General features: G+C 36.1%; 4 protein-coding genes across 5 annotated transcripts in view; 3 read left to right on the top strand and 1 right to left on the bottom strand.

Annotated features, from left to right (window-relative positions):
• Nucleotides 1-118: 118 nt before the first annotated feature.
• LOC142974928 (uncharacterized) lies at nt 119-15,616 on the top strand. Of its 2 annotated transcripts, none has more exons than XM_076117502.1 (28): nt 119-313; nt 648-786; nt 1,083-1,249; nt 1,680-1,852; nt 2,176-2,390; nt 2,678-2,798; nt 3,077-3,167; nt 3,258-3,360; nt 3,928-4,081; nt 4,287-4,389; nt 4,699-4,834; nt 5,079-5,161; nt 5,620-5,820; nt 6,356-6,525; nt 6,874-7,038; nt 7,345-7,521; nt 8,194-8,459; nt 8,818-8,979; nt 9,308-9,544; nt 9,841-10,425; nt 10,628-10,756; nt 10,953-11,789; nt 13,148-13,349; nt 13,674-13,873; nt 14,158-14,298; nt 14,466-14,654; nt 14,888-15,017; nt 15,414-15,616. In XM_076117502.1, the coding sequence occupies exons 1-28, from the start codon at nt 275-277 to the stop codon at nt 15,442-15,444; spliced, it is 5,346 nt and encodes a 1,781-aa protein (XP_075973617.1). In that variant the 5' UTR covers nt 119-274; the 3' UTR covers nt 15,445-15,616. The 2 variants fall into 2 exon arrangements, with proteins under 2 accessions (XP_075973617.1, XP_075973616.1); XM_076117501.1 differs by having other exon boundaries at nt 14,424-14,654.
• A 2,713-nt stretch (nt 15,617-18,329) lies between these two features.
• bisc (TM2 domain-containing protein 1 biscotti) lies at nt 18,330-20,541 on the top strand. Its single transcript, XM_076117500.1, has 4 exons — nt 18,330-18,738; nt 19,010-19,091; nt 19,361-19,526; nt 19,768-20,541. Exons 1-4 carry the CDS (start codon nt 18,513-18,515, stop codon nt 19,888-19,890), a joined length of 597 nt encoding a protein of 198 aa, XP_075973615.1. The 5' UTR covers nt 18,330-18,512; the 3' UTR covers nt 19,891-20,541.
• A 21-nt stretch (nt 20,542-20,562) lies between these two features.
• On the bottom strand, nt 20,563-24,200 carry ECSIT (evolutionarily conserved signaling intermediate in Toll pathway, mitochondrial). Its single transcript, XM_076117499.1, has 5 exons — nt 23,595-24,200; nt 23,268-23,494; nt 22,844-23,051; nt 22,567-22,692; nt 20,563-20,989 (listed from the first exon to the last, which is right to left on the bottom strand). The coding sequence occupies exons 1-5, from the start codon at nt 23,977-23,979 to the stop codon at nt 20,805-20,807; spliced, it is 1,131 nt and encodes a 376-aa protein (XP_075973614.1). The 5' UTR covers nt 23,980-24,200; the 3' UTR covers nt 20,563-20,804.
• Nucleotides 24,201-24,508: 308 nt separating this feature from the next.
• The window catches only part of LOC142974925 (uncharacterized), a 31,248-nt gene continuing 30,722 nt past the window's right edge, over nt 24,509-25,034 (top strand). The window contains exon 1 of the mRNA XM_076117498.1: nt 24,509-24,812. Coding sequence (XP_075973613.1) covers nt 24,755-24,812 — 58 coding nt within the window. The 5' untranslated portion in view covers nt 24,509-24,754. The remainder of the gene's footprint in view (nt 24,813-25,034) is intronic.

Raw genomic sequence — 25,034 nt, 5'->3', positions numbered from 1 at the left:
TTCTTCGATTTACTTGTATTAAGTTATTTGTTTCTAAAAAGCCTATGGTTAGAAGCATGATAAATTTTAAATGTCAAAAGTTAACTGACATATTTTTCAGATTTTTGACAGCTTTGACAGTTTCACATTGGAGTAGCTGAAATTCGCTCTACGATCTACTTGTTATTTTAGATTTAAAGGATTAGTGTTGTTTAAATAATATAGTTTAATGCTAGGCAATAAAAATAATTAAATAAGGCTTCATTTTCTAACGATCAAGCTAAACTAGCTGATAATGGAAAGTGCATTTGGGCCGAACTCGGCTGACGAACCGGTAAGTTGAGTGACCAAATCTAATAGCGTTTTTTAAGATTTTTGCACAAAAAATCGAGTTCTCTACTTTACTGTATTAATCTCAAAGCCACAAAGCCTGGAAATAAATGGCGTTAATCGAACAAAGCTGCTGTTTCCAAATTACTTTGAGGTTATTGTAATAATAGCAATCAGTTCACAATATTATTGCTATATTGTTAACAGTAACTTCTCATTCTAGTTTACGCTTTACACTAACTTAAATAATAGACATTTAGATAATTATTAAGAACACCATTTGTTTTCACAAAACATTGCGTAAAATAAATGTAATTTCATAACATTTTTCATTACAGAGTCTCCTATACAAACTTCAACGTAAAATTAAAGTGTTCAATACTAACAATCCTCTGTCCAATAGAGGTTATAACTTGATAGCTTGCAGCAGCAAGTATGGGCTTGTGTTTGTGGGCTCTCCTGATGGAGTCCTTACTGGTATGTATATAATCATGCACTGTTTTGTGTCATGTTTACTACATTTATTTCATAACATTGTATTTTAAAAATAATGTTCATAGAAGTTCTATAAGACTAATTGATAGATTTTAGTTGAAAATATTTATATAATTTAGTTTGTGTCATCACAAAAGCAAAAAAATTGGGTGTTTGAAATTTGATTATAACCTTGATTCTATATTGTAAACCTATTTGTGACCCAAACAATGAATAATTTATCTGTATCAAGTGTAGTTAACCTTTACTAATTATAACCTTCTTTTAATTATTTTCAGTATATTACTTAAAAGACCTGATTGACAAAGACTGTGAGCCACAGCACAGGACTATTAAACTACAAGAAAGGCCTACTCACATTGCCACCAGTTGTGACCATGAAATGTTGGCAGTTACCGGAGGACAGTTACTGTCCATCTATAAGATCTCCAGCTTTCAAAACCCTGTAAGTAAATAACTACTTACATATCACATCTGTTATACAAATGTATAGGCAGAGGCATACACCCACATTTTTTCATATAATAGGGGCAAACATTAATTACATTTACTGGGCACATTGCCAATCAAGGGACTGCTATTGAGAAATATTTCAGTCTCTGCAATATAGTAGCGGTGTTCTTATCATAATGGCAAATTTGAGAATATACTATCAAAGCAGATTTACAAAACCCTTATTAAGAAACATGCCAAACAACAACAACAAACAAATACTCATAAGTGAATAAAACAAAACACTGTATTGCTTATAAGAGCTTACACAATGTCGATTAGACTACTACTTCTAACTAACATACTTGCATTTCACATGAATTGTTTACAGTTTTCAGCTGTTGCATTTTCATTAGCTTATTCTCATACGTTTTTTTTTTCAGAATGTAACTCCATTGGATGTCAGGACTGAAGTAGGCCCACAAACCTTTGTGTCTGGACTTCAATGGAACCCTATAATTCCTGACAATCTTGCCATGGTGTACTATGATGGCACTCTCTTGGTCGCCAGCTTTGGAGCTGGACCTCAAGTTAAGAGAATACAGTCTAAGGCTAGGTGAGTAATATACATTATTTATTTATTGGATTATAGTTTCTTTTCGTCCTTCACTATTGACATAGAAATCTATTGGATTGGATATTGAATAATTTTCAAATCAAGAATCACAATGGTCTTCTGTAGTAGATATTATTGTGTAAGCGACAGACTGACAAATTTACTAGTGTATTTGTTTCCTCACACAAGACTATGAAACTATATTGGGTACTGCCATTAGTTGAGCTTAAAATTCAGAAGATCTCACTTTGAGAAGACATTCTTAAAGCATCTTCTGAATTTTAAGACTTGCAACATAATTCAAATATTCTTTTTATTCACAGGTGTCTATGCTGGAGTCCGAAAGGCAAGCAGCTAGTGACTGGCAACAGTGACGGAACTCTTACTCAGTTCAAACCAGATTTGTCTCCAGCTAAGAATATTCCTGCGCCAAACTTGATCGAAGGAGGCGGCGTGGTCGAAGCTCTCGCCGTGTATTGGATATCCACCTTCCAGTTCGCTGTGGTGTACAAGAATGCTATGGACAACAGTCGCCCTTGTATGTTTCTTGATTTTGTTTCAAAATGTTTTCTTTGTTTATATCAGTATAATTTAGATAAAATTTTTGTGATCTACGCTTTTTAATATTGGTTGTCATGTTTTATTATCAAACTTAAACATATTTTTAAATTGGTCAATTGTAAAAAGAAAGTTTACAGAGCTCTATAAGTGCTCTGCGTCAGTTAACATACTGATAGTTGAATTTATATTCAAAATGAATTAGAAATCAAGCTAGTGTCACTGTGGGTACAAAACTTAACCATAACTGCGAATTATTTTTTACAGCTGTGACTATAATAAATACACCTAAAGGTGGCCAGCCATACTGTCTGAATTACGAAGACATTTGCTACAGTATGGGCTCCAATAGACCATGGTATTATTACCTACAGGGAATAGCTCAATGGTAAGAATGCAACACCTATGTTAATGTATTAATAAAAACAACCTTCTGATAGCGATATTATCCACATGAAAAACATGGTAAAAAGTACCTCATGTGTTAATCTAGATTATAAACAATCTGTGTATATTTTTTTTTGATAATCCATTCATTAGTTTTGCAATGATTGATTAACAAACATCACAAGCATTTTTAATATAAGTAACAAGTAAGATACAATCTTTTAGGTAGGTATCAACTTTCTGTACCACGTCACATAATTTGTATTATTTACCTTTTAGGAACATTATAATGGCATCATCATCTAACAGTATGGAAATAGCAACACTTGGCATAAAGGCTGATGCTGATCTATGGATTCAATGGTGTCAGGTAAATCTCAATACTACTTAGTGGCGTAAAACTACACAGATTCTTGTACATATTCGATCAGCTGATTATAATAATAAATTTTGATTGTAGAGTGATGAAGCAAGACCCGAGCTACCTTTAACAGATAAGAAAATAGAGAACTTTCCTATTGGTATCTGTATTGACACAAGCGCCGTACATCAACTGCCGTGGGGTAAGTAAACAAATTCTTATATTCACTATCAAACTCTAGCAAGATGGCGCTAGTGAGTCCCAGGGTTCTAGAAATTCTAAAGTTATAAGTTTAGTTAAAGGCTTTAAATCCGAGAGATATTATTTCCAATGACAAAATTAACATTGTCACATTTATTACTTTTACAACATTTTGATCAATATGATCAACAAACTTCAACTATTTTATGTCATAAAGGACATATAAAACACAAGCTGACCCGCGCAACTTCACTTGCGTCACATAAGAGAGAATCAAGATTTTCCCCGTTTTTGTAATATTTTCTACTGGTATTCTGCTCCTATTGGTCGTAGCGTGATGATATATCGCCTATAGCCTTCCTCGATAAATGGGCTATCTAACACTGAAAGAATTTTTCAAATCGGACCAGTAGTTCCTGAAATTAGCGCGTTCAAACAAACAAATAAACAAACAAACAATCAAACAAACAAACAAACTCTTCAGCTTTATAATATTGGTATAGATATCTTTACATATAAATTAATCAAAGCTTTTTAAATGTCTTCAAACAAAAATAATTCGTTTCAGGAGAGAATTCATCGTTGCCTCCGATGCCGCTACTCCACGTGTTATCGCAGAATGGTTTGCTGACGATCTTCAATGTCATTAACTTAAAGCAAGATGCACCTCAGATCTGTGCTGCTCCACAACCAGTAATGTTACCAGCTGCTTCTATGACCAGGTTATTACTTTTCCACTGCATATTATATAAGATGAAAGGTTTTAAAAATAGTGGAACAATGCTTTTAAAATTTATCTTTAAAAACCAGACATACGGGTAAAAATCCTGTGGTCTACCTTTCTTAAAAACCAATCAACTTGGCTAACTCATCAGCCTCTTTAAACGTTTTTACTAGCTGTTTTATTCAAATGTGTCATTATTTTAGTGCAATTCCTGGCGAGGTGCCCGCTGCAGCCCAACCTGCTCCTGCGCCGGCTCCAGCACCGGCACCCGCCGCTGCGCCTGCGCCAGCACCTGTTCAAGTAAAGGTAACTATTATTAGATTTTGCTTGATTCCGTTTACATTTCCTTTCCGTTTCTATACCTCGGGGTGCACGTAAAGCTATCAGTACTTACCTCTCGCCATTGTTGATAATGGTGTACGTGTATCAGACACGTATATGTTAACGTGTCAGTGTCGCTGTATCATTAAATTCGTGTTTGTAAAAAAATGATCTAAATTTAAAAGAATGCTGCTTCAATTGTAAGTAGAAAGCAGATTTAATTTTAGTGTTGATTATAAAAAAATAAGAGATATGGTTTACAATAAATAATTACGTTAAATCTTTGAATTGCAGCCACAAATGCCTGCACAGGCAGCGCCGCCACAGCAGCAGAGTTCCGCACCACCTCCACAGTACGGCGCAAGTATCCTCAACGTACCGAAACCACCGAGCTACTCTCAACCACAATCCAGCCTGGCATTTGCACCAGGTACTACTTACATATGGTTTCTATAAAGACTTGTTCATGCATTTGTTCTCACTTAACTATAGACTGAGCTATTGTATACTTATCCGTAATTCATGAAATCGGTATTAAAAATTATGATCATTTGTTCTAAGGGCGAAGGAAAACTTTGTGAAGGATTATTGGGAACCTAACAGATATCAACACAATAGTCAAAAATGTACCCTGTACACTTGTATTTAGCTTACTATTCGTTTCATTGTTTCAGCTCCAGTACAAAGCGAGTCAAAGCAAGCGTTAGAAACGAAACCTACGCCAATAGCGCAGCCTAAAGCGACGCCAGCACCAGCGGTACTTATAACACACTTTTACATATTTTATTTACCTAGCCGCTTTCTGTGTCCCACTGCTGAACAAAGGCATCTCCCCTAGACTTCCAATCCCCTCGGTCGCATGCTGCGTCCAGGAACGCGTCCTTTACATGTAATGCAATATTTTCTGGCAGTTATAACTGACTGTCTCGAGATATCATTTATCAAATAGAATTTAAATCATTTCGTTAATTCGTTAAAATGTGGCAGTTTTACAGCTCCGGAATGATAGTGGTCAATAAAATTTGGGCCACCAGGTATATTTAAAAAAGTCTTGTAAAGACTGCTTTTGACTTTTTTTTAACTTCTGTCCAGCAAACAAAACATAGCCTATAATGTAGGCAAATAAAAAGAAGAAACAACTGTAGCATGTTATTATCTAAAACTGATATATGAGTAATAACATTACTGGTATTATTCGATTTTTCTATTTTCTAGGCACCATCACCTCAGCCAGTTGCACCAAAAGCCCAAACAGCACAACAGGCTCAAGAGAACGCCGCATTAAAAGCCGAACAAGAAAGACTGAGCGAAATAAAAGCTAACCAAGAACTTAAGAACATGCTAGTGAAAGAAGTCAACGACTTTCAGAAAGAACTGTACAAGTTCATGGTCAAGACTAGAGAGACGCAAGCTAAAGTAAGTTCCTATCAGAGTTACAATACTACAGTTATACGAAACAGCGCCCCAGTCATGTGATTTCCAAAGTTTCAAAAATTACATCTTTACATAATTTTATTTATAGGTACTAAAATAACATTAGAAAAATTAGGCACAACTTATTAATCCCACCCAAGGCAAATACAGGGTCTTCTCATAATAGCTGGTGATATGTTGACGATACTGCCCATGAATCTGATTTAGAAGAAAAAATCCCAGAAATTTCACCAGATATTATGAGAAGACTCTAAATAATGTTTTGAGCCTGACTGTAAACTTGTCTGTATAAGTATGTATTTAGAGGTATTGTATATTTATCAGTTGTATGGTTACCATTGTAACTCTGCTTAGGCTGGAATCAGACAACCACACGGTTGTCTGATTCCAGACTAAGCAGAGTGTTGTCCAAATTATATTTATTATTTAGTTTGATTCTCTATTGTGTCAATACACCTTTGTATTGGTACAACAACATAAACAAATACAAACTATAATAAATATCTTCCTATTGTAGTTACAACGCGATATAGATTCAATCAACGCGAACTTCCATCCCACTCCTTTGGACAGTGAGCAGTTGAAGAAAGAATGTTCTTTGGATGATTTGCGCGGGGCTATTATACAGTTGAAATTGGAATTAGTTCGGACTTGCGCTGTCGTTGCTGAGGCTAGAACGCACTCTGAGTAAGTATGCTTCTAATATATTTGTGACTTGCTTTACTTTGCTATGTTGAAGCAATTTGAATTTGGAAAGAGACAGTGTTATAGAGTATGTTAAGCGTGGTCCCTTTCTAGCTGTAAAAGTTGCATTGTTCTAATAAAATTTTTTGTCACATCAGAATGAAATGTGTTACAGTTTTAGAGTATTTTTTTTAGAAGTTTAGCATATGTGCACCAATTGATGGATTTATGTCTATAAGTTGCCAAAAAAATACTCTGTATATAATTATCGCTTAGTTTGACTACAGTAAATGTATTTATAACTAACAGAAGATTCTAGGACGTAAGAAATGTTAACTTTGTAACTTTCAGAGCAAAAGATTATCACCAATGGACGCAAGCAGACCCTCTCACGACCAAACGCGTGGCGTCTGTAAAGAAGCTGGCTTACTACGTACAAAACCAACTGGAACAAGCGCAGAAGTCCTTAGACTACAAGTGGAATGAAAACACTTCAAGGGATCCTTATTTTAACAAGTTAGTATGAAGTATATAAAGTTAAATTGAGTTGTACTGTACTTACCCGAATGCATCGTGTATTTCCATTAGTCCGTCAAGTAACTATATAATAATAATCCGCAGGAATATTTTTGTTTTGAAGTCATTTCATTGTGAATATTAAATTGTAGATCCTAAGGTAGAAGTAGAGTCAACTAAATTCTGGTACAATGATACTATATGGATAAATATAAAGAGGGTGGAAGGTATGGGTGACAAAATATAAAGAGCACATAATGTTTTTAGAAGACTTACAAAAATCACAAATTTAAACTTTTATATTAGGCCAGGGCACATGATCCGCCCAGTCCTTGACGATGTCTACCAGCCGTTAGTAAAACAACAAGAAATTTTGGGCCGTCAACAAGCAGTGCTGCGTACATTGAAGAACACGCTGAAAGAATGTGACATTACACCGATGTTCAAGTCCACTTCGCTGTTGAGGAACACGCCTTTTAAAAAGTAAGTATTCGAAATTGTCTTTTAAACCTTTACTCCCGGAGTTCCGTAACAGTTTACGGCAATAGGCTAATTCGCTATTACATGGGGCTAATCTATACTAATATTATAAAGCTGAAGAGTTTGTTTGTTTGATTGTTTGTTTGTTTGTTTGATTGTTTGTTTGTTTAAACGCGCTAATCTCGGGAACTACTGCTCCGATTTGAAAAATTATTTCAGTGTTAGATAGCCCATTTATCGAGGAAGGCTTTAGGCTATATATCATCACGCTACGACCAATAGGAGCAGAGTACCAGTGAAAAATGTTACAAAAACGGGGAAAATTATGATTCTCTTATGTGACGCAAGCGAAGTTGCGCAGGTCAGCTAGTATTGAAAATGGCAAAACACGAATGTACTACACCTTCTGGTAAAACAGGCGTAATATTATGTATAAAGTTTAGCCTTGCGTTGTGAGAACTTTCCGGCTCAAACGACAAACACAAATATTTGTTTCATGTGAGGAACAAACCCGGACCCGTGAGAGACCCGCTGTAAAGTAACCTGTACTCAAAACATCTCTCATTATTAGTGGTTTTAAATTTAAAAGTTATTGGCATCTATCGTTCCCATACACACTAAGTCAAGAAGTTTAAGGTTGTAAGTACTACAATAAAAAAAACTATTTATTCACAGAGACCCTCTCTCTAAACTAACAAAGAACATTCTAAACATGAGCATTGAGCCAGAAAAACCGAAAGAACCGCTTCTATCCTCACACAAACTGGACGCTCTAAGAGATATGCTTGCTAACCACAAAACGGTTAAGATCAAGCCAGTCAATGTAGAAATGAGGCAGCACTTGGCTACTATGAGACTGAACTATGAGAAGAGTTTGAAAGAAAAGGCACAGGCAGTGCCTGTTAAGACTTCGCCGGTTGTACAGGCGCAACCAAAACTCGGTAAGTAGTTTATTTGAAATTATTTTTGGCTTTGTGAAGTACATAGTTCCTTTATAGATTTTCAATTGACTGTTATATGCTGACCGTATGAAACGTTGCGTATAAGAACGTATACGCGAAGAACATTACGAATGAATACGTATACGTTATGTTTCAATTGGTGTCGAAGATGTAGATACGAAACAATAAAGTCATCTTTTTGATATTATTTAAAGATTATGTTGGTATCATTACACAAATAAGAAAATAAATGTTGTACCCGTAGAATATTAACATGAAGTATTTTCATTTTGTATTTATGGCAAATTATTTTACATAAAAAGCAATATATTATGTTATACATACCATTTTATTGTAGCTCAACCCCAACCAGCATTTGTGCCGAAAGCCGAAGTAAAGGTGGAACCAAAATCGGAGGTCAAATCGTCACCTATCACTGTGCCATCGTTCACTCCCGTGGGTGGAATGAAACCATCCCCGCCTGGACTCACTAATGTCGCTAGAACTTTGTTTACTGATGGTAAGTACTTAAATGTTATTAATACTTAACAAAAAATTAGCGACAAAAAAAAAAGAGTGGGAGAGACGAGTTTTGAGCGATGATATAAAATTAATAGAATTTCTAGAATTGGCTCATTAGTTATTAATAAATGTTGTTACAGTAGAAAACTCAATATTTTTGACGACAACAGTAATAACAAAAACAACAGTATGACGTATCTGATTATTTGGGAAAAGTCTTTTCACTATACCAAGCTATCTCTTTACTAAATATCCGTAAACAAAGATACTTAGAAAATTATAAAATGAAATATGTTCAACTTTTACCCATTATTTTTACTTTCTAGAACCAAAAGCAGAACCACAAAAGCCGCTCCAAATAACACCACAGCAGCCTAAACCGGTTCCATCCGCATTCGCGCCGCAGTACTCTCCGATCACGCCCACTACGCCCGTAACGACGGCTGCACCGAACGCTCGCAGCGCGCTCAAGGATCTACTGCAAAATAAACAAGCTCTTGAAGCGAAGAATGATGCCAATACTTTCATGGGGCAGCCTATTTGTTCGCCATCGTCTTTTGCTTGTATGTATAATTGTAATGAAGTATTATTTTGCTTTGTTTGCTGGTTAAATGAGAGAGATCGATTGCTGATTATATTTCGGTTGGGCTTAAATGTTTTTTGATAAATCCATGTCTCTGAAAACTTTCGTCGTTAAACTTTCGGTATGTAGGCTTAAATGTACAGAAAATTGAATTTCGAAAAATAACCTATTTTTATCATATCTAACAGTCAACATCCATTTGGCTATTACTACCCAATAAATGTAAATAAGAGTATTTTAAGCAATTTTTAAATATGTAATCTTATTTAATTTTAGTTTCATCTACACCGGCTCCATCAGCGTCCACAGCCAACCGAGCAACCGCATTCACAGCCAAACCGATAGCAGACATAAACAACATGTTTAGCAAATTCCAACCTCAAGCATTCGCACCCGAGTCCAAGCCAACATTGGCCCAAGAGAAACCACCAACATTTGAACCAAAGGCGTTTACTGAACCAAAACCAAGTATCAAAGAACCAAAACCGCAAACACCTGCTTTATTCGGCAGCCCGAAATCAAGCGAGACAGGGGAACCCGAAGCTACGGAAACTAAAACTATTATTCTTAAACCGAAAACTGATAAACCTGTACCAAGTTTGTTTGGAACAAAACCTCCTGCTGCAGCCAATGTTCCCGATGTACTAAAACCTACACAAGAAGCAAAGTCAGAAAAGGCACCGCCTAAGGCAGTGGAAAAGGAAAATGTATCAGAAAAGGCTGAAACAAAAGTGGTTGAGAAACCAGCTGCTGAGAAGAAAGAACCGATTAACCCCTTGATGATGAAGAAGTCTGTATTTGGTTCAACTATTCAAGCTACGGCTAGTGTTAGTCCACCGGTCACTCCGTCGGTTACTCCAAGTAAGTTTTCGTTATTTTCGTTCAAAGAACCTTAACTTGCTGGGAAATCATTGAATAATGCTTCACCTTTAATTTTATGTTCTAATCAACTGCTTGCTTGTGTTGTCCAGCACTTACTAGAAATAAGTGAAATAAACCCACCTAATACATTTCCTAAACCCGAGAAATAAAAAAGATGGTCAATGACATTTTTATTTTCTAGGTGAAACTAAGCCGGCTGAAGTTAAGCCCGAAACGAAAGCAGAACCACCAAAAGCGAGTGAAAAGCCAGTGGCTCCCGCATCTAGTGCTTCTTCAATATTCGCTGCTGGAAATGCTTCCGTACTTTCGGGTATGTATATTTAATTACTATTAAAATTTAGGTTTGTGACAACACATAATATAGATTCAAGTTTAACGATAATCTAATTCAAAAATTCTTACTGGTTATAGCAAATTACTGTGGCAATCTAGTGAAAAATAAATAATAATAAAATACTTTTAATTAAATTAATATTTAAAAGTCTAATTGTAAATATTGTTTTCAGCTCCAAAACCAACGCTCAGCATCCCAAAACCTGATGCCACACCAAAACAAGAACCGACTACTCCAACACCAACACCTACGGACAGCACCCCGGCATCACCATCGATATTTTCAGCAACAAGCACATCCACTGCTGCTTCAGTCTTTAGCGCCGCAGTTGCTTCCCAACCAAAGACGACTTCTCAAGCTAGTTCTATATTCGCCGCAGCATCTTCTTCAACACCATCGTCAGTTTTTGGTTCACCACAAGGGTGTATATTCGGGTCTTCTCAAACATCTGTTTTCGGAGCAACTACTCAAGCAAATGCGACTAAACCTTCAGTGTTTAGCACTCCGACCCCGGCTTCTCCTGGGTCCCCGTCTTCAGTTTTCGGTGCAGCAACTACATCACCATCTACATCTATATTTGGAACATCCGTTTTCGCGACAGCAACTACAACACAATCGACTCCTGCGTTCGGTTCAACTTCAGTATTTGGATCGACAACACAATCATCGGTATTCGGCACTGCGACTACTACAACGCCGTCTGTGTTCAGTTCTGCAGCGTCTTCTACAGCAGCTTCAATATTTAGTGCTGCAGCAACAACCGCGACGCCTAGCGCTTTTACGCCTACCACTACTCAAGCTTCGGTCTTTGGTTCGAGTGCTCCCGCTACTGAATCGACGTCAATGTTTGGAACATCGGGAGGGTCCGTGTTTGCAGCGGCCGGTAGTAGTCAAACGTCTGTGTTCGGACAGCCGGCTACAACGCAAGCTGCTTCGGTGTTCGGATCCGCGCCTGCTAGTCAACCATCTGTATTTGGCGGTCCAACTACTCCAACAACACAAGCTTCAGGTAAACACTAGATATAGTTACGTTTATCAGTTTTTAATGCTACAGTATGAACAATATCACACAATTTATTTCACTGTTTAAAAACAGTAAACGAGCAGAAAGGAAAATGGGCACTCCTGGGCGGTCGGCGGCCATTAATGAAAGTAGTGTCAAATTAAAGTAATGATAACTAGGAACAACTTTTACTAAGAACGTTTCGCTGCAATCCTTTCAGGAAACAGTATATTGACATGTAAATATAATGGAATTTCATAGAACAAATACAATTATTTCGTGTCTGTAATGCATTTAATGTTGTGTAATAACGTTACATCTTCTTATAACGATTGCAATGCCATCAAAATGAACAATAATCGTAACTCGTATCTATCTATCATATGGTTCACCTAGTTTCAAAACTGTTCAAGCCGCCCGAATGTTATCTTAGTTGACAACAACCGGGACCGACTTTTTACGTGCCCACGGAAGCACGGAGAAGCTCAGTTCAAATACCACAATGCGGTAACCCATCTATAGAATGACCGCGCCAACGGTTGCTTAACCAACAGATCGTTTACCGACCAGTGAGCGCAACTGGCTATGAACGCCTCGTTTTTAAGCTGAGCATTCGAGACAGATAAGTCGTCTCAGTGAATATATTATAGAAGAGCAAGATGTTTACTTGTTACGATATTTATATATTTACATGTTATGATTGTTCGAATATTAATAATGTCTACATTTGTATGCAATAATATAAATAGTACTTTTTATTTAATCTATACTAATATTATAAAGCTAAAGAGTTTGTTTGTTTGTTTGTTTGAACGCGCTAATCTCAGGAACTACTGGTCCGATTTGAAAAATTCTTTCAGTATTAGATAGATCATTTATCGAGGAAGGTTATAGGCTATATATCATCACGCTACAACCAATAGGAGCAGAGTAGCAACAAAAAATGTTACAAAAACGGGGAAAATTGTGACTCATTCTCTTATGTGACGCAAGCAAAGTTGCGCGGGTCAGCTAGTCTCTGAATATAAGCCAAAAATATGTTTTTATACTATTAAAAGTGCTCAAAAACAAAAATGTATTTTGTTCGTCATATAAGTGCGTCGCGGCAATAAAACTTCTACACGGTAATTATAGGACTAAACTACATTGAAAAAACAAAAAATCAAGTTTGGCCGCGGTTCGCCCAGGCTCCATACTATTTTGCCCATTCTCCTTTGGTCTATTGTAGGAAGTCATCGAAAGGCCGTATTTCTAAAATGATTATCATTTTTTTTTAGTTTACCACTGTACATATTTAAAAAAATCTATGAAGATATCACATCTAATAGGTCGTACATTTATACTAATTCTTATTTATATTTCAGTATTCGGAGCAGCTCCAACGACTCAAGCATCAGTTTTCGGTGGCGCGCCGGCCCAGCCGTCAGTGTTCGGTACTCCTCCGGCCACGACGGCACAGAGTAGCTCATTGTTCGGAGGGGCTGAAGCTAATCTGTTCGCGGCGGCCAGTATTAGCACTACTAATGCTCCGTCTCAGACTAGCGGTGGAAGTATTTTCGGTGGCAGGTAAGACAAAAATATGTTTTTATTCTTTGACCCCATTAGTGTCATTATGTTGCTCTCTCTTAGTGAAGCGAAATTGGACGTACTTATTCAAACACAACCACAATCGTATATTACTTATCGACTTGACAAAATTACTTTCTTACAAACAAATACTATATGTGATTCTTCTTAAAACTAAAGCTGGATAAAGGTTAGTTTCTATTTGCAATAAATGTTTCCAAGATTTTACAAAGAGAATGGAACAAAAAATCAAAAGAAGAGTCATTGGGTCACCACAGCGGTATATTTCTAATTCGGTTAATTACAAGTATTTTTTCCCCACAGTCCATCAGGTTCAGTGTTTGGTAGTAGCAACACGAACGTTTTTGGTGCTAAAACAGCCTTCGGTCAGCCGAACCAAACAGCCGCGTCGATATTCGGCACAGGTGGCGCCACATCGTTTGGTCAGAAACCCGCTACTAATTTCTGGGGTAGCGGTTCTGGGAACACTGAAGGAGGATTCGGATCTCCTAGTGGTGGTTTTGGTAAGTTCACTATCTTCGTAATTATCTCGCAAAGATTTGAATTATCTAAGTGACGGTCACTTTTGTATCGTTAAAAGTTACTCTTACTGGGATGATTCCAATCTGACTAAATTCAGGTTTTAAACTAACAATTTTTTTTTAACTATTATCTGGTCTCATCATCTGCAAAGATGAAAACTTATCTGTCTTCAGAACAAAATGGATTGATCTAAAATAAAATAGTAAGGAAACATCTATAAAAATGCGTCTCTTTTGAACTTCATTTTCATTGTTATCTTCCTTAGGACAACAAGCCACGACTCAAGGGTCATCAATATTTGGTGGTACTACTGGAGGAAGTTTCAGCACACCCTCACCCGCCGGACAAGCATTCGGTAGTCCGCAACCAAGCGTATTCGGGACGCCGCAACAACAAACTGGATCAGGTATGTATCTCCTTCTTCATAAAAATGCTATAAAATATTCATTTGAAACCAAAAAAAATTAATTATATAAAATTGTATCAATTTTATTCAAAAGTGCACGCTAACTAATGTAATAAAACTTCCAGCCGCCTTCGGCGGTTCTCCCGTATTTGGCGGTACGCAACCAGTATTCGGTTCAACGGCAACATTCGGGTCTCCCTCGGGTGGTTTCGGCTCGTCGTTCGGCGGCGGGTTCAGTAAAAGTCCAAGCAGTGGGTTCGGTGCGCCTGCTGCGTTTGGGGGAGGAGCCACGTTTGGAGGCGGGGCTGCCTTCGGTAGTACATCACCCGGGAAAATGTTCGGAGGAGCTGCACCCGGTTAGTAATCCGTTTAATAAAAAAAAATTAACCGTACACTAAAATATGATTGATCGATTTATCCACTAAGTGCCACGGTTGTTGTCGTTTCGACAGCACTAATGAAATCCGTAAATTCCAGGAATTTAGTTATCTAAAATTCATAAATTTTGTGAAAACTTTGTTCGTAAATTAATTTATCTGTCTACTCACATCTTGTATTTGCATTATGCCTAATAAATTGTTATGTTTAGCTCCGGCATTCAGTTCTACCCAGTCCAACGCTACGTTCGAGAGCTTAGCGAACCAAAACACGCTGACATTCGGCAACCTCGCGCAGCAATCCGGCCAGCCACAACAACAACAGCAATCCAGTTTCAACACGTACGTATTGAGTAAATGCTTTTTATGCCATTTACCATTTACATACAACTACAACTCAGTAACTAAAGTATTTTGTTTAATAAATATTATGTTGGATACGAGTTAGTTGTCTAATGAAATATTTCCTATTAACAGTATGACTGTTATTGATTTTAGTATTTATTTCCGCTCGTGTCTTTCTAATGAACGCCTACGTATACGTCCGTGTACGCATCTATCTTGAATGGCGTTTTAAACGTGTTTAAAATCTGCAAACCAATATTAATGTTCATTTTAGTCTAAAATCAAACAAAATAACACAGCGTAGTTTTATGTAAACGCAATTTTACGTTTTTTTAGCAACTTGCATAATTTTTTTTTTTTAAACTGTGTTCCTATATTATAATATTATTTCAGGTCTCCATCGTTCACTGGCTGGCGCGGCTAATAACTACATTAAAAAGACCGTGCGACTTGCTCGAAACTACACTGTTGATAACTAATAAAAATGTTTATGTAGTGCCAATCTATTGTAATCATAGTGTGTTCTATTGAAATCATTGTAAACGATTTTGTGTATCAATCAATGTAATAAAGCTTGTAACCCATCTTTAAAAAAATGTTTTCTATAAACCTTCTATAAAACAAAGAACTATGTATATTATCTGTACAGAGCGGAGAAAACAGCAAACAGAGAACATACATTCGGATTCTATGTTATATATTCGAGCATGAATTATGCGTTGCTTTTCTTCCGAGCACAATCAAATCGCCGGTCGGGGAAAACGCTATCCCTAGGTTATTGTAAAGTACGTTGCTCTCAATAATTGTCTCGCCTAGCATTTTATGTAATAGGTAGGTAACTAGGTACCGAAAAAGCTCAAATTAAAATAATTTGCCAAATATGGTATAGATGGATAATATATGTGATGATGATATTTTAGACTAACAGATTATTACTTCGTAAGTGGAAATAAAATTATATGATAATATGCAGCTCGCTAAATCAGAAATAACAATGTTTCCGTTATCTATTTGCCAGTGCATTCATAATACCTACTTTAATTCCATAACTCGATCACAAAATGCAGTGAACTCGTTAAAGTTGATTCGTTAGTGTAACTCCGATGTCCGGATGCGAGATGCTCGATCGCACGGGTTGTTAGCGAGTTATCTGAATGTATAATGAGTCCGAGCAAAGTTTTAAAAAACTTTGTCCGTTGAAAAACTTTAGTATGTCCTACTTCTATTAATGAGCGAACGATGGAATTATCGAGTGAGTACTCGGCGTAGCGTGAAACGAGTTTATTAGATTTTTATTCTGAATATTCTCTAGTTATTTGTTTTTCAAATACCTTGGTAACTTTGTTTAACAAATGAACACACGGCTTTAACGCAGCTAGAGAAATATGCTACAGATCGATTTGCACGCCGCGTGGCAGGACGTCATTGGTGTACCTACTATGAAATGTACACTGACTGTCAACTGGGCTAAAAAAATATATCATTAATCTAATTTATTATCATGTTGGCTTCTAAAACGCTGAGGTGGCAAATAAGAGCAGAGTTGGCCTTCGAAACCAAAATAACATACCTACCTTTTTACGGTAATGTTAATAGAGTCTGTAGATATATTTTCTTATCGCATGCCAAAATTAAATGCCATACCTAAACACGCCTTCCTATATACCTACCAACCAGAATTTAATCGTCAGTAAAATTTTCGCCTACAGAACAAACAAAACAAAGTTGGTGGAAGATGGTAGTTATATTACATCTAACAAAGATAAATTATACGCGAAGCAGCTGCAGGTGTTCGCTAAACAAAACTTGTGTCTAGCCGTAATGGCGCACATTATTCTTGGTGCAATTATTCCAGTGATGTTAGCGCCTCGCGCCTCCAGATTGGACTCATTACCCCGAGTTATCCTGTTGTCGTTTTGTTTTTAAGAACGCCTAATTGGCTGGGCAAATTGTACTGCCTTATTTTTTGTTGCTTTTGTTTTTTTGCTAGCTGGAAATAAGATTTCTAAGCAGGCAAGTACTTTTTTTTTACTAAGCTTGGTCGTATTCAGGTTAATGACCAATTAATCTAGTAACTCGGTATTTACAGGAAGTAATAAACTAAACTTTTTCGCAAACAGTCAAACTATTTCGTTACCTAAGTAAGTACCTACTTCAATACCCAATATGGTAGATAGCTTTTATATTCTACGTACATAACAAACTAAGTACCTACCTATAGGTACTGCATTTATGCTTTGCTCCTTGCTATTACCATTACAAAATTTGCGATTTTGTATGATAGGTAGGGGACACTCACATGCGTGCAAAACATTTTATCCAACCTTTAACAAACGCTTTAACCCGTTGCACTGTCAAATGCAATTAACGTAGGCTGAAAGTGACTGCGACAAAATGTGAAGAGGTGACGTAAAAGCTCTCTATCAACTTAAGAGTGGTGTTTCACGCTCGTTCGACTCAATTTTTCGAATAAAATTCAATTTTAAAACGAATTTAAAGTGCCCATCGTTTCGATACATTCACAGAACCATTGATTCACATTGAGTACTTACGTGTAGACAGACATAAATATACCTACCTACCTAGTCCACGACTATCTGTTGTAGGTACCTATATCTCTCATTCATTTTCTCATTTATTTGGTACATACAATACCAGGGTATAGATACATGTAAGTCCGTACGGTACGGTCACTTAGTTAGGTACCCAACGACAGTACGCAATCCAGGAAATTGGACGGCTATCAAAATATAGGTCATGCCAGTAGATGTTACCGACACAACATAACTGCATTGTGAGCCAGAGCACCCTGTTGACAATATTGCAAGTGCTAACTCAGGAAATTAATGTCATGCTTAGGTACTCCGTATTGCTCATACTGTTTAATTGCACACACGTTTGGTGCTGTCGTGTCGTTGCCGTCGTATCGTTACGGGCGTTAGGACCACAGAGGCCATTATAAGTTGGGTGAATTTCCACGTAAATTGAGATAAATAAAAAAATGGTTGTAATTATCAAATCTAAGCTACCTAAAATACCGAAGTTCCTTAACATTTTTGAAAACGTATAACACATGCATTTTACCTCAACCAGTCAGCCTGCGACCACAGCCAGTGCAACCTACGCCGAAACGTTAGAAATTTTAAGGTAAAATGCGTGTTCGCGTTAATTCCCGTATTCTATTATACATTAAACATGCAACGCGAGAGTTTAAAAGTTATGACCGTATAAACCAGTAGAGCTGCTTGGTCTTAAATTCAGAACGAATAATAGCTGTCAAATGGCTATGACATTTTTTGAAGTTCAACATTAACATATCAGTTCAGTTTGACAACTAGCGAACGAAGAATGTTTTCTTTTTATTGTCGAACCGAACTGTAAATGAATCACGAAGAATAACAAAGCGATTGTGGTTTTTACATTAAATATGACTTCTTAACTCATCAACTATCCTAAAACGATTCCCCTCGTCGTTTAAGTTTTCCCTTAACCATGTATCTAATATCCCTCCTCCAGATTTCCTTTCTGTTCTTGTGTACAGCAAATGGAGCTTCAAGTGAAGACAAGAATGATAAAACAGCGACAGTGGATTGTAGCACGCTACGTTTAGGCCAGTTTATTTGTCCAGATCCTAATATAGATCAAATTAATCCTGATACTCAACAGTTTTATGGATGTACTAAAGGAAAGGATATACCTTCGGAAGGAGAGGCAGAAGGTAAAAATTTAGTTACCTATATTAATTTTGGTGTGTTTTCAGGATGTTACTACTATAAAGACATTAAAAATGTTTAATAAAAGCATTTGTATTGTCTAAAGCCATAACCCTATTCTGTTACTGTATGTGTTTTAATTAACCAATTAGAAAACAACAAATGTTACGACAACATAGGTAGATAAGACCCTTACAATTTCTCATGTTTAACTACTGCTTTTTATCTTGAAAGAAGTGTCCTACTGTGTGCTTACATGATACATTTTGCTTGCAGTTCAATGTCTTGCTGCGGAAGGTATTACATGCAATGAGACTCGAAATTCCACATTCAGGAGGAAACTTCCATGTAAATGGACGTAAGTACACATATTTCGATTCATACATAGTCTTTCTTTTCCACATAGGATTATTAGTTACAGATCATAGAACATCACTCCCATTCAACTTAGTATGATCCTTACAAACTTCTCTTGCGTCATTTACATCCTTACATCTTGTAATACAGGACAACAGGTTATGGGTACCATGTATATATACCTGTTTTTTATATATAAAAATGTTTTTTTACCAGATATACCCTTTCACTCTATCAATATTCACTTATTACCAACACTTTCTTTCACAGGAATGGATACTCCTTAGAGATAGCACTTCTGCTGTCAGTGTTTCTCGGCATGTTTGGTCTAGACCGATTTTACCTTGGTTATCCTGGCATTGGGCTTGCTAAGCTCTGCACATTGGGATTCATGTTCCTTGGACAATTATTAGATATAATACTTATTGCTGCTCAGGTAAGAATACTTTTTAATAGCAAAAGATTAACTCCGTATGGAATTTAAACTTATTGCCATTAAACTTTTATTAGTCTTAAAAACCAATCAGTGATTCATCACATGTCATGTACCTATTGGAGGATGGGGCCAAAATTAGCCTTTTAACTGTAATACAAACTTTGTATGTGATCTCTGCAAAACAACTAGTGCTAACAACAACTTTATATGAAGGATCTCAAACATGTTATAAAATTTTCAGGTTGTTGGCCCATCAGATGGTTCTGCCTATGTAATACCGTACTACGGAGCAGGCGTGTCTGTTATCCGCAGCGACAATGAGACCTACCTGCTTCCGCAAGCAGACTGGCACAACATCACCTGACAGTGGGGCACAATATCATTTGAAGATGATGAGGACTATGAATGGACATAATCATTGCATTACTGCATTAGTGAATGTGTTGTAAATATGAAGTGTTATAAGGCTGATGTATGACTGTTTATAGAAAAGTGAAATACCTAGTGTGATCCAGTGATATAATTCAGCCTGTCAGACAATACTAAGTCCCAAATATATAGCCTACACTATTTTAAGGAATAAACTATGAGTTACTTATCAAAGAATATAATAGCTTAGAGAATTGTTAAAAAATAACATTTTGGTACACATTTTAAGCCTTAGCAGTCTTGTTATTACGCAATATGACAATTATTTTACCTTATGCCTAAATAAATTAGCAATAGAAACCAATCATGTATAATTCTATTATAATGTAATCTGTTTTGAATTTCTTTCTATAGCAGATATAAAATTGCTGAATCAATAAGTAATTTGTAGATTTTCTGGTATACCCTATGGTCTGACTTGATCTCAAAGTTGCTTGTTGTTGCTGCAATGTAAAACCTAATGCAATGTACCTACTTCTTGTATGTATAAATATGTGAATATGATAATTTACCTTAATTATGTACAGTCCTCATTATTGACTTTGTTGAAGAATGTAAAAGAATATATGGATATAGAAATAAATAAGACTTTTCAATAAAACAAATCTTTTAAAAACCAACAATTTTACTATAAGCATTTGTACAAATTACTGCTCTTTGACTCACTTTAGTTGTAAGTCACCAATTTCAAATGAAAACATGTTTGTTTCAAACAATGAAATTAGAACTCTTGCTCAATACTTACATTGAAATGACAAAAGACAGAATTTCTATATATTTTTTGACCTGTGAAACAGTATCTGCACAATTTGCTGCTATAATCTCTATAAATAATATACATTTATTTCTCTATACTGAACCACCAGATTTTTCACTTGTACTATCTTCTTTAGTGGCTGGCTGTGTTTCTGGTATGGAAACTTCGTTTGGAGGAGCTGTGAGTGTGAATATAACTGGCAGGTTTGATAACACAGGGTTACCATGCTTCTCTAGCAGCCTGATCCAAGATAATAATGAGTCTCTTGAAGATGTACCTGAAAGGGATAGAAAACATTGTAAAAAATACAAATAATTGGCTCAAATGTTATTTCAGCAAATTATTGTATTATCTGACTGCATACTCAAGTTAATTAAGATAATAATACAATATTCCAATACATTGTTTGCTAACTCTTTGGCAATAGAAAAAAAGTTGGGTGTCAAATGTAATGAGTCACACCAGCACATCAAAATATGACTATTAAACATACTGCATTTAATTTGTGTACTTATGCTGATAATAATAGTTTTTGTTTTATCAAAATCGGGTCAAAATTACCGAAGTTACAGCGTTATAAAGTTTCACTGCTTTTTTAAATTTGCGTTGCTTCGCGCGCTATGCGCTGACGTCACGACGCGACAGACACGCTTGTTCGACTGCGGGTGATGCGGAGTTTTGATTTGAAAAGTGATTTGCAATTAATATTAAAGAGTCTGTGTATGTGTATGTGCTATAAATTTAATCATCGTGTTTTTGTATAATAAGCCTCTACTAAGATATCCTCGATCTCGATCGCCACGCACATAATCATCAACTAGACCCAGGTAAAGAAAGTTGAACTCGTATACTACTAATAATATTTTTGTGTGTAGTTAACAATAAAATTGAAAGTTTGTTACAACTGGCATTACAAATAATGAGTGTTACGTACCTACCAAGTGTAAATTTGGAAAATATAGTTTTAAAATAAAATTATAAAAAAAAATTGTCACCCCTGCCTCTGACTTTAGTCAAGTTGATGGCTATCATATGAACGCATGAATCTACTCTGTAGGTAGTCTTATATGATTGGGCGTGTAATGAGAACTTTTAATTAAACTAACATTTTAATTTTGATATTATTAGATATAATAAACATGGGTTCTTTTTTCAAAACAAAAAACCAACGCCAACTCAACCGCCGCGCCGCGCTCGGCTCGCCGCCGCCTGTGAGGTCATTGAACTGCTCATTAAATAGTATCAACTGTTTAGTAGAAGTTCATTGCTAGGTAGGTATGAACATGATATGGCATCTTGATCTTGAGGAAGTGTTCAAAAGGCAATAAACTTATATTTAACATTTGCGTTTGACAGTATCTGAACCGGGCTTTAAGTTTTAGATTAGGTGTCTTTAGCAAAAATATAAAACAGTTTACATGGTACAGAAAAAATCAATTTTTGGGGTGTTTTTTCACTGGAGTTAGTACACATAGGAACAATACAATATTTTCTAACCATTTTGTTTGTCCAGTATAAGCAAAACAAATTATTTAAAGCGAAACCGCGAGAGCGCAACGAGCCTATGTAGGTATCGGCAAGTACTGACGAAATAGCAGTGTCGTGAGATGACGTCACACGTCCGTGCGGCCGCTTCGCCGGAGTTTGGCGCGAAGGCCATATTTTGACGTTTAATATCTCGGTCATTTTTGAAGATACGAAAAAAATAAAAACAGATTTTTTGTCCTTGAAGTACCTAGTTTTTAAATATGCTCATAACAAAAATCATTGGTGTGACTCATTAGCTCCAACAATATTTGTGTACAGCTCACATCTACTCCTAAGCTATAGTAGTTTAATATCTTATAGTCTTACCTGTGGCACAAACTGATACTATGGTGCCATCATCTTGTTCATGTACAGTTGAATGCCTTACTGCAGGCAATTTGGTGCTGCCAATGAATCCAGGTATGCCTGGTGGCTTCTTCAAGTTGGAAACATCTAAAGACAGAAAAATTGTATTCAAATATAACATTTAACAATCCAAAAGGACCTTATCCTTAACTCCTCCTCCACACAATACAAATTTTTCTTATGTGATTATCCAGCTGGCTATAAATTACAAAAATATCATATAGATAAAAATTCATACCATCTGGGTCTGTATCATCTTTAGGTTCCGGTCTTGTTTTCCCAATAAGCATGAAGTAGCTCACAACTTGGTCTTTTAAATATATATCAAAAGGACCTTTCACAACCAGTGGTTCGTCTAAGGGCTGGTCCGCTAACAAAATCTTCTGTGCCTCACTTTGAGCGCTTACTACCCAGGTCTTGTCTAAGGAGGCTTCTATTTCTTCTGTCTAACAAAAATGTACTTTAGTAGTCAGGAGGTAGATCATTTATTTAAATTGGCAAAAACAAAAATATTTATTTAACTATACATATTGTATTTACAAATAAAAAATAGTACTCCGAGATAGTCATACAAAGTTGGCCTTGCAGATTTTTAAAACAATTTAATATTTATTTATTGAATCTAAAGAGACTAATAGTGATAAAATTAACAGAATCATCACCTGCCAAATGTCGACTATAGTATCTGGGTCCACTGAAGATATTCTTTGAATTGCCATTTTAGCTAGTTCCATTGTATCATCGGGCAGGTTGTCTGGTAAATACCAAGGGCTGAGGTTCTTAAACTTTGGCATCCAGTACATCATACGCCAAAATTTACGCAGCGGTATTCCTCGAGTGCCAAACACGTTAAGAAGCATTTGTTCCATTTCAGTGTCCGGTATTACTTCTATACTTTCAAAAAAATACAATTTATTAGTGTTCCATACAAAATATACAAAAATGAAGTAGCTAAGACAATAAGCAACAAAGTAAGTAAACATAAGTACTGTTGTCTTCCATTTGTTCCAGTAAATCTACAGCACACTGCTGTTGTTTAGGATAATGCATGAATTCCGACTGAAATATGTTCTGAGGTATGAACTTTCCTTTAGGCAGCACATCTACTAGAGCTTTATACACTTCAACGTCTTTGTGAACTCCGAATTCTTTCATTTTAGAGAGTGCTGCATAGATAAATTCGACATGACCCCTTCTTCTGGTGTCCAGGCCTTCGAACACTTTAATAACCTCTAAATAACTTTCCTTATTCTTCTTCGGCAAAGAATCAAATGGATCATATATAGCTACACGCTTTTCGGAACTTTTCCATCGCTTTGATAACATATAATTAGGTCTTATTCTCAAAATATTTCCTATTAGTTTATTGGCCATTGTAGGTTATGTTTACCGCGGGTCGTTTTGATAAGTAGCACTAATGCCTTATATAATGTCCCACAAAGTATCTTGTTCTATAAGATTGATCTCATTGTACAGCACACGTTATTTATAAATTCATAAGTTATTCATTAATAGTTTTAGTCATAGTAGTAATATTATAATTTTCAGATTTTTCAGGACTCAACTGACAGCACTGACACTTAGTGTCATGTCAATTTTGACATTCATTACCGAATGAGCGAAGCGAAAAGAGCCATTTTGCCAATATTCATAGAAGACCACAGGATAAACTTAGTTTCCTTATCAATATTTTTATTTACACATTTGAATAGGCTGGCTAATACATAGACAGGCTAGTACACTTTGTATGATAAGTTTTGATAAATATTAAATATTTAGGTCGTTGTAACATTTTTCCTTCTTCTTTCATATACAAAGAAATACATTTTGAGTGAGTAATTCAGTCACTCTATTTTCCATTCATTCGCCTTTCTATTTCCCGCCGTGAATAACATTCGTTCTCCACAACAGTTGAATTTTATGAGCACGTGGAAGTGGACGTGTCGCTCGAAAAGTTGTAGTTTACGTATTCAAATACGTAAATCTTAGTTAGTTTCTGCGATTCACGCATGAGTTAAACTTAATGTTTCTTGATCATCAAAAACTTTTGATGCGATCGCTGTACTGAAATAAGTGAAATTATAAAGTTTTTTCGGAGTTATTTACGTATGTCTGAGTAGTAATTTTAAAGAAAGTGCTGTTTTTCGAGATGTATAAAATAATTAAATTAAGCTGCATACTTATAATCGTGTCGCTGAGTGCCACAGGTAAGATATATTAGTTTTTTAATGTTATCTAAGTTAATTAAATACTACATATTTATGCGCACGATCAAAAATGGTGCATTGTAAAAAATAATCATCAATCCATAAACAGTATGTGATTAAATACTTAACAAGTGTTGCTTGCAAGCAACTTTCATTCAATAAGTAATGAGTTCACAAAGGTTGTGTTTTGCCTTGATTCAAGGTTAAGAACACCAAGCTGGG

Source organism: Anticarsia gemmatalis, chromosome 8 (genome assembly GCF_050436995.1).
Source record: "Anticarsia gemmatalis isolate Benzon Research Colony breed Stoneville strain chromosome 8, ilAntGemm2 primary, whole genome shotgun sequence".
Classification (NCBI taxonomy): Eukaryota; Metazoa; Arthropoda; class Insecta; order Lepidoptera; family Erebidae; genus Anticarsia; species Anticarsia gemmatalis.
The sequence above is the reverse complement of the archived record's forward strand: the minus strand, read 5'-3'. Positions and strand labels throughout refer to the sequence as shown.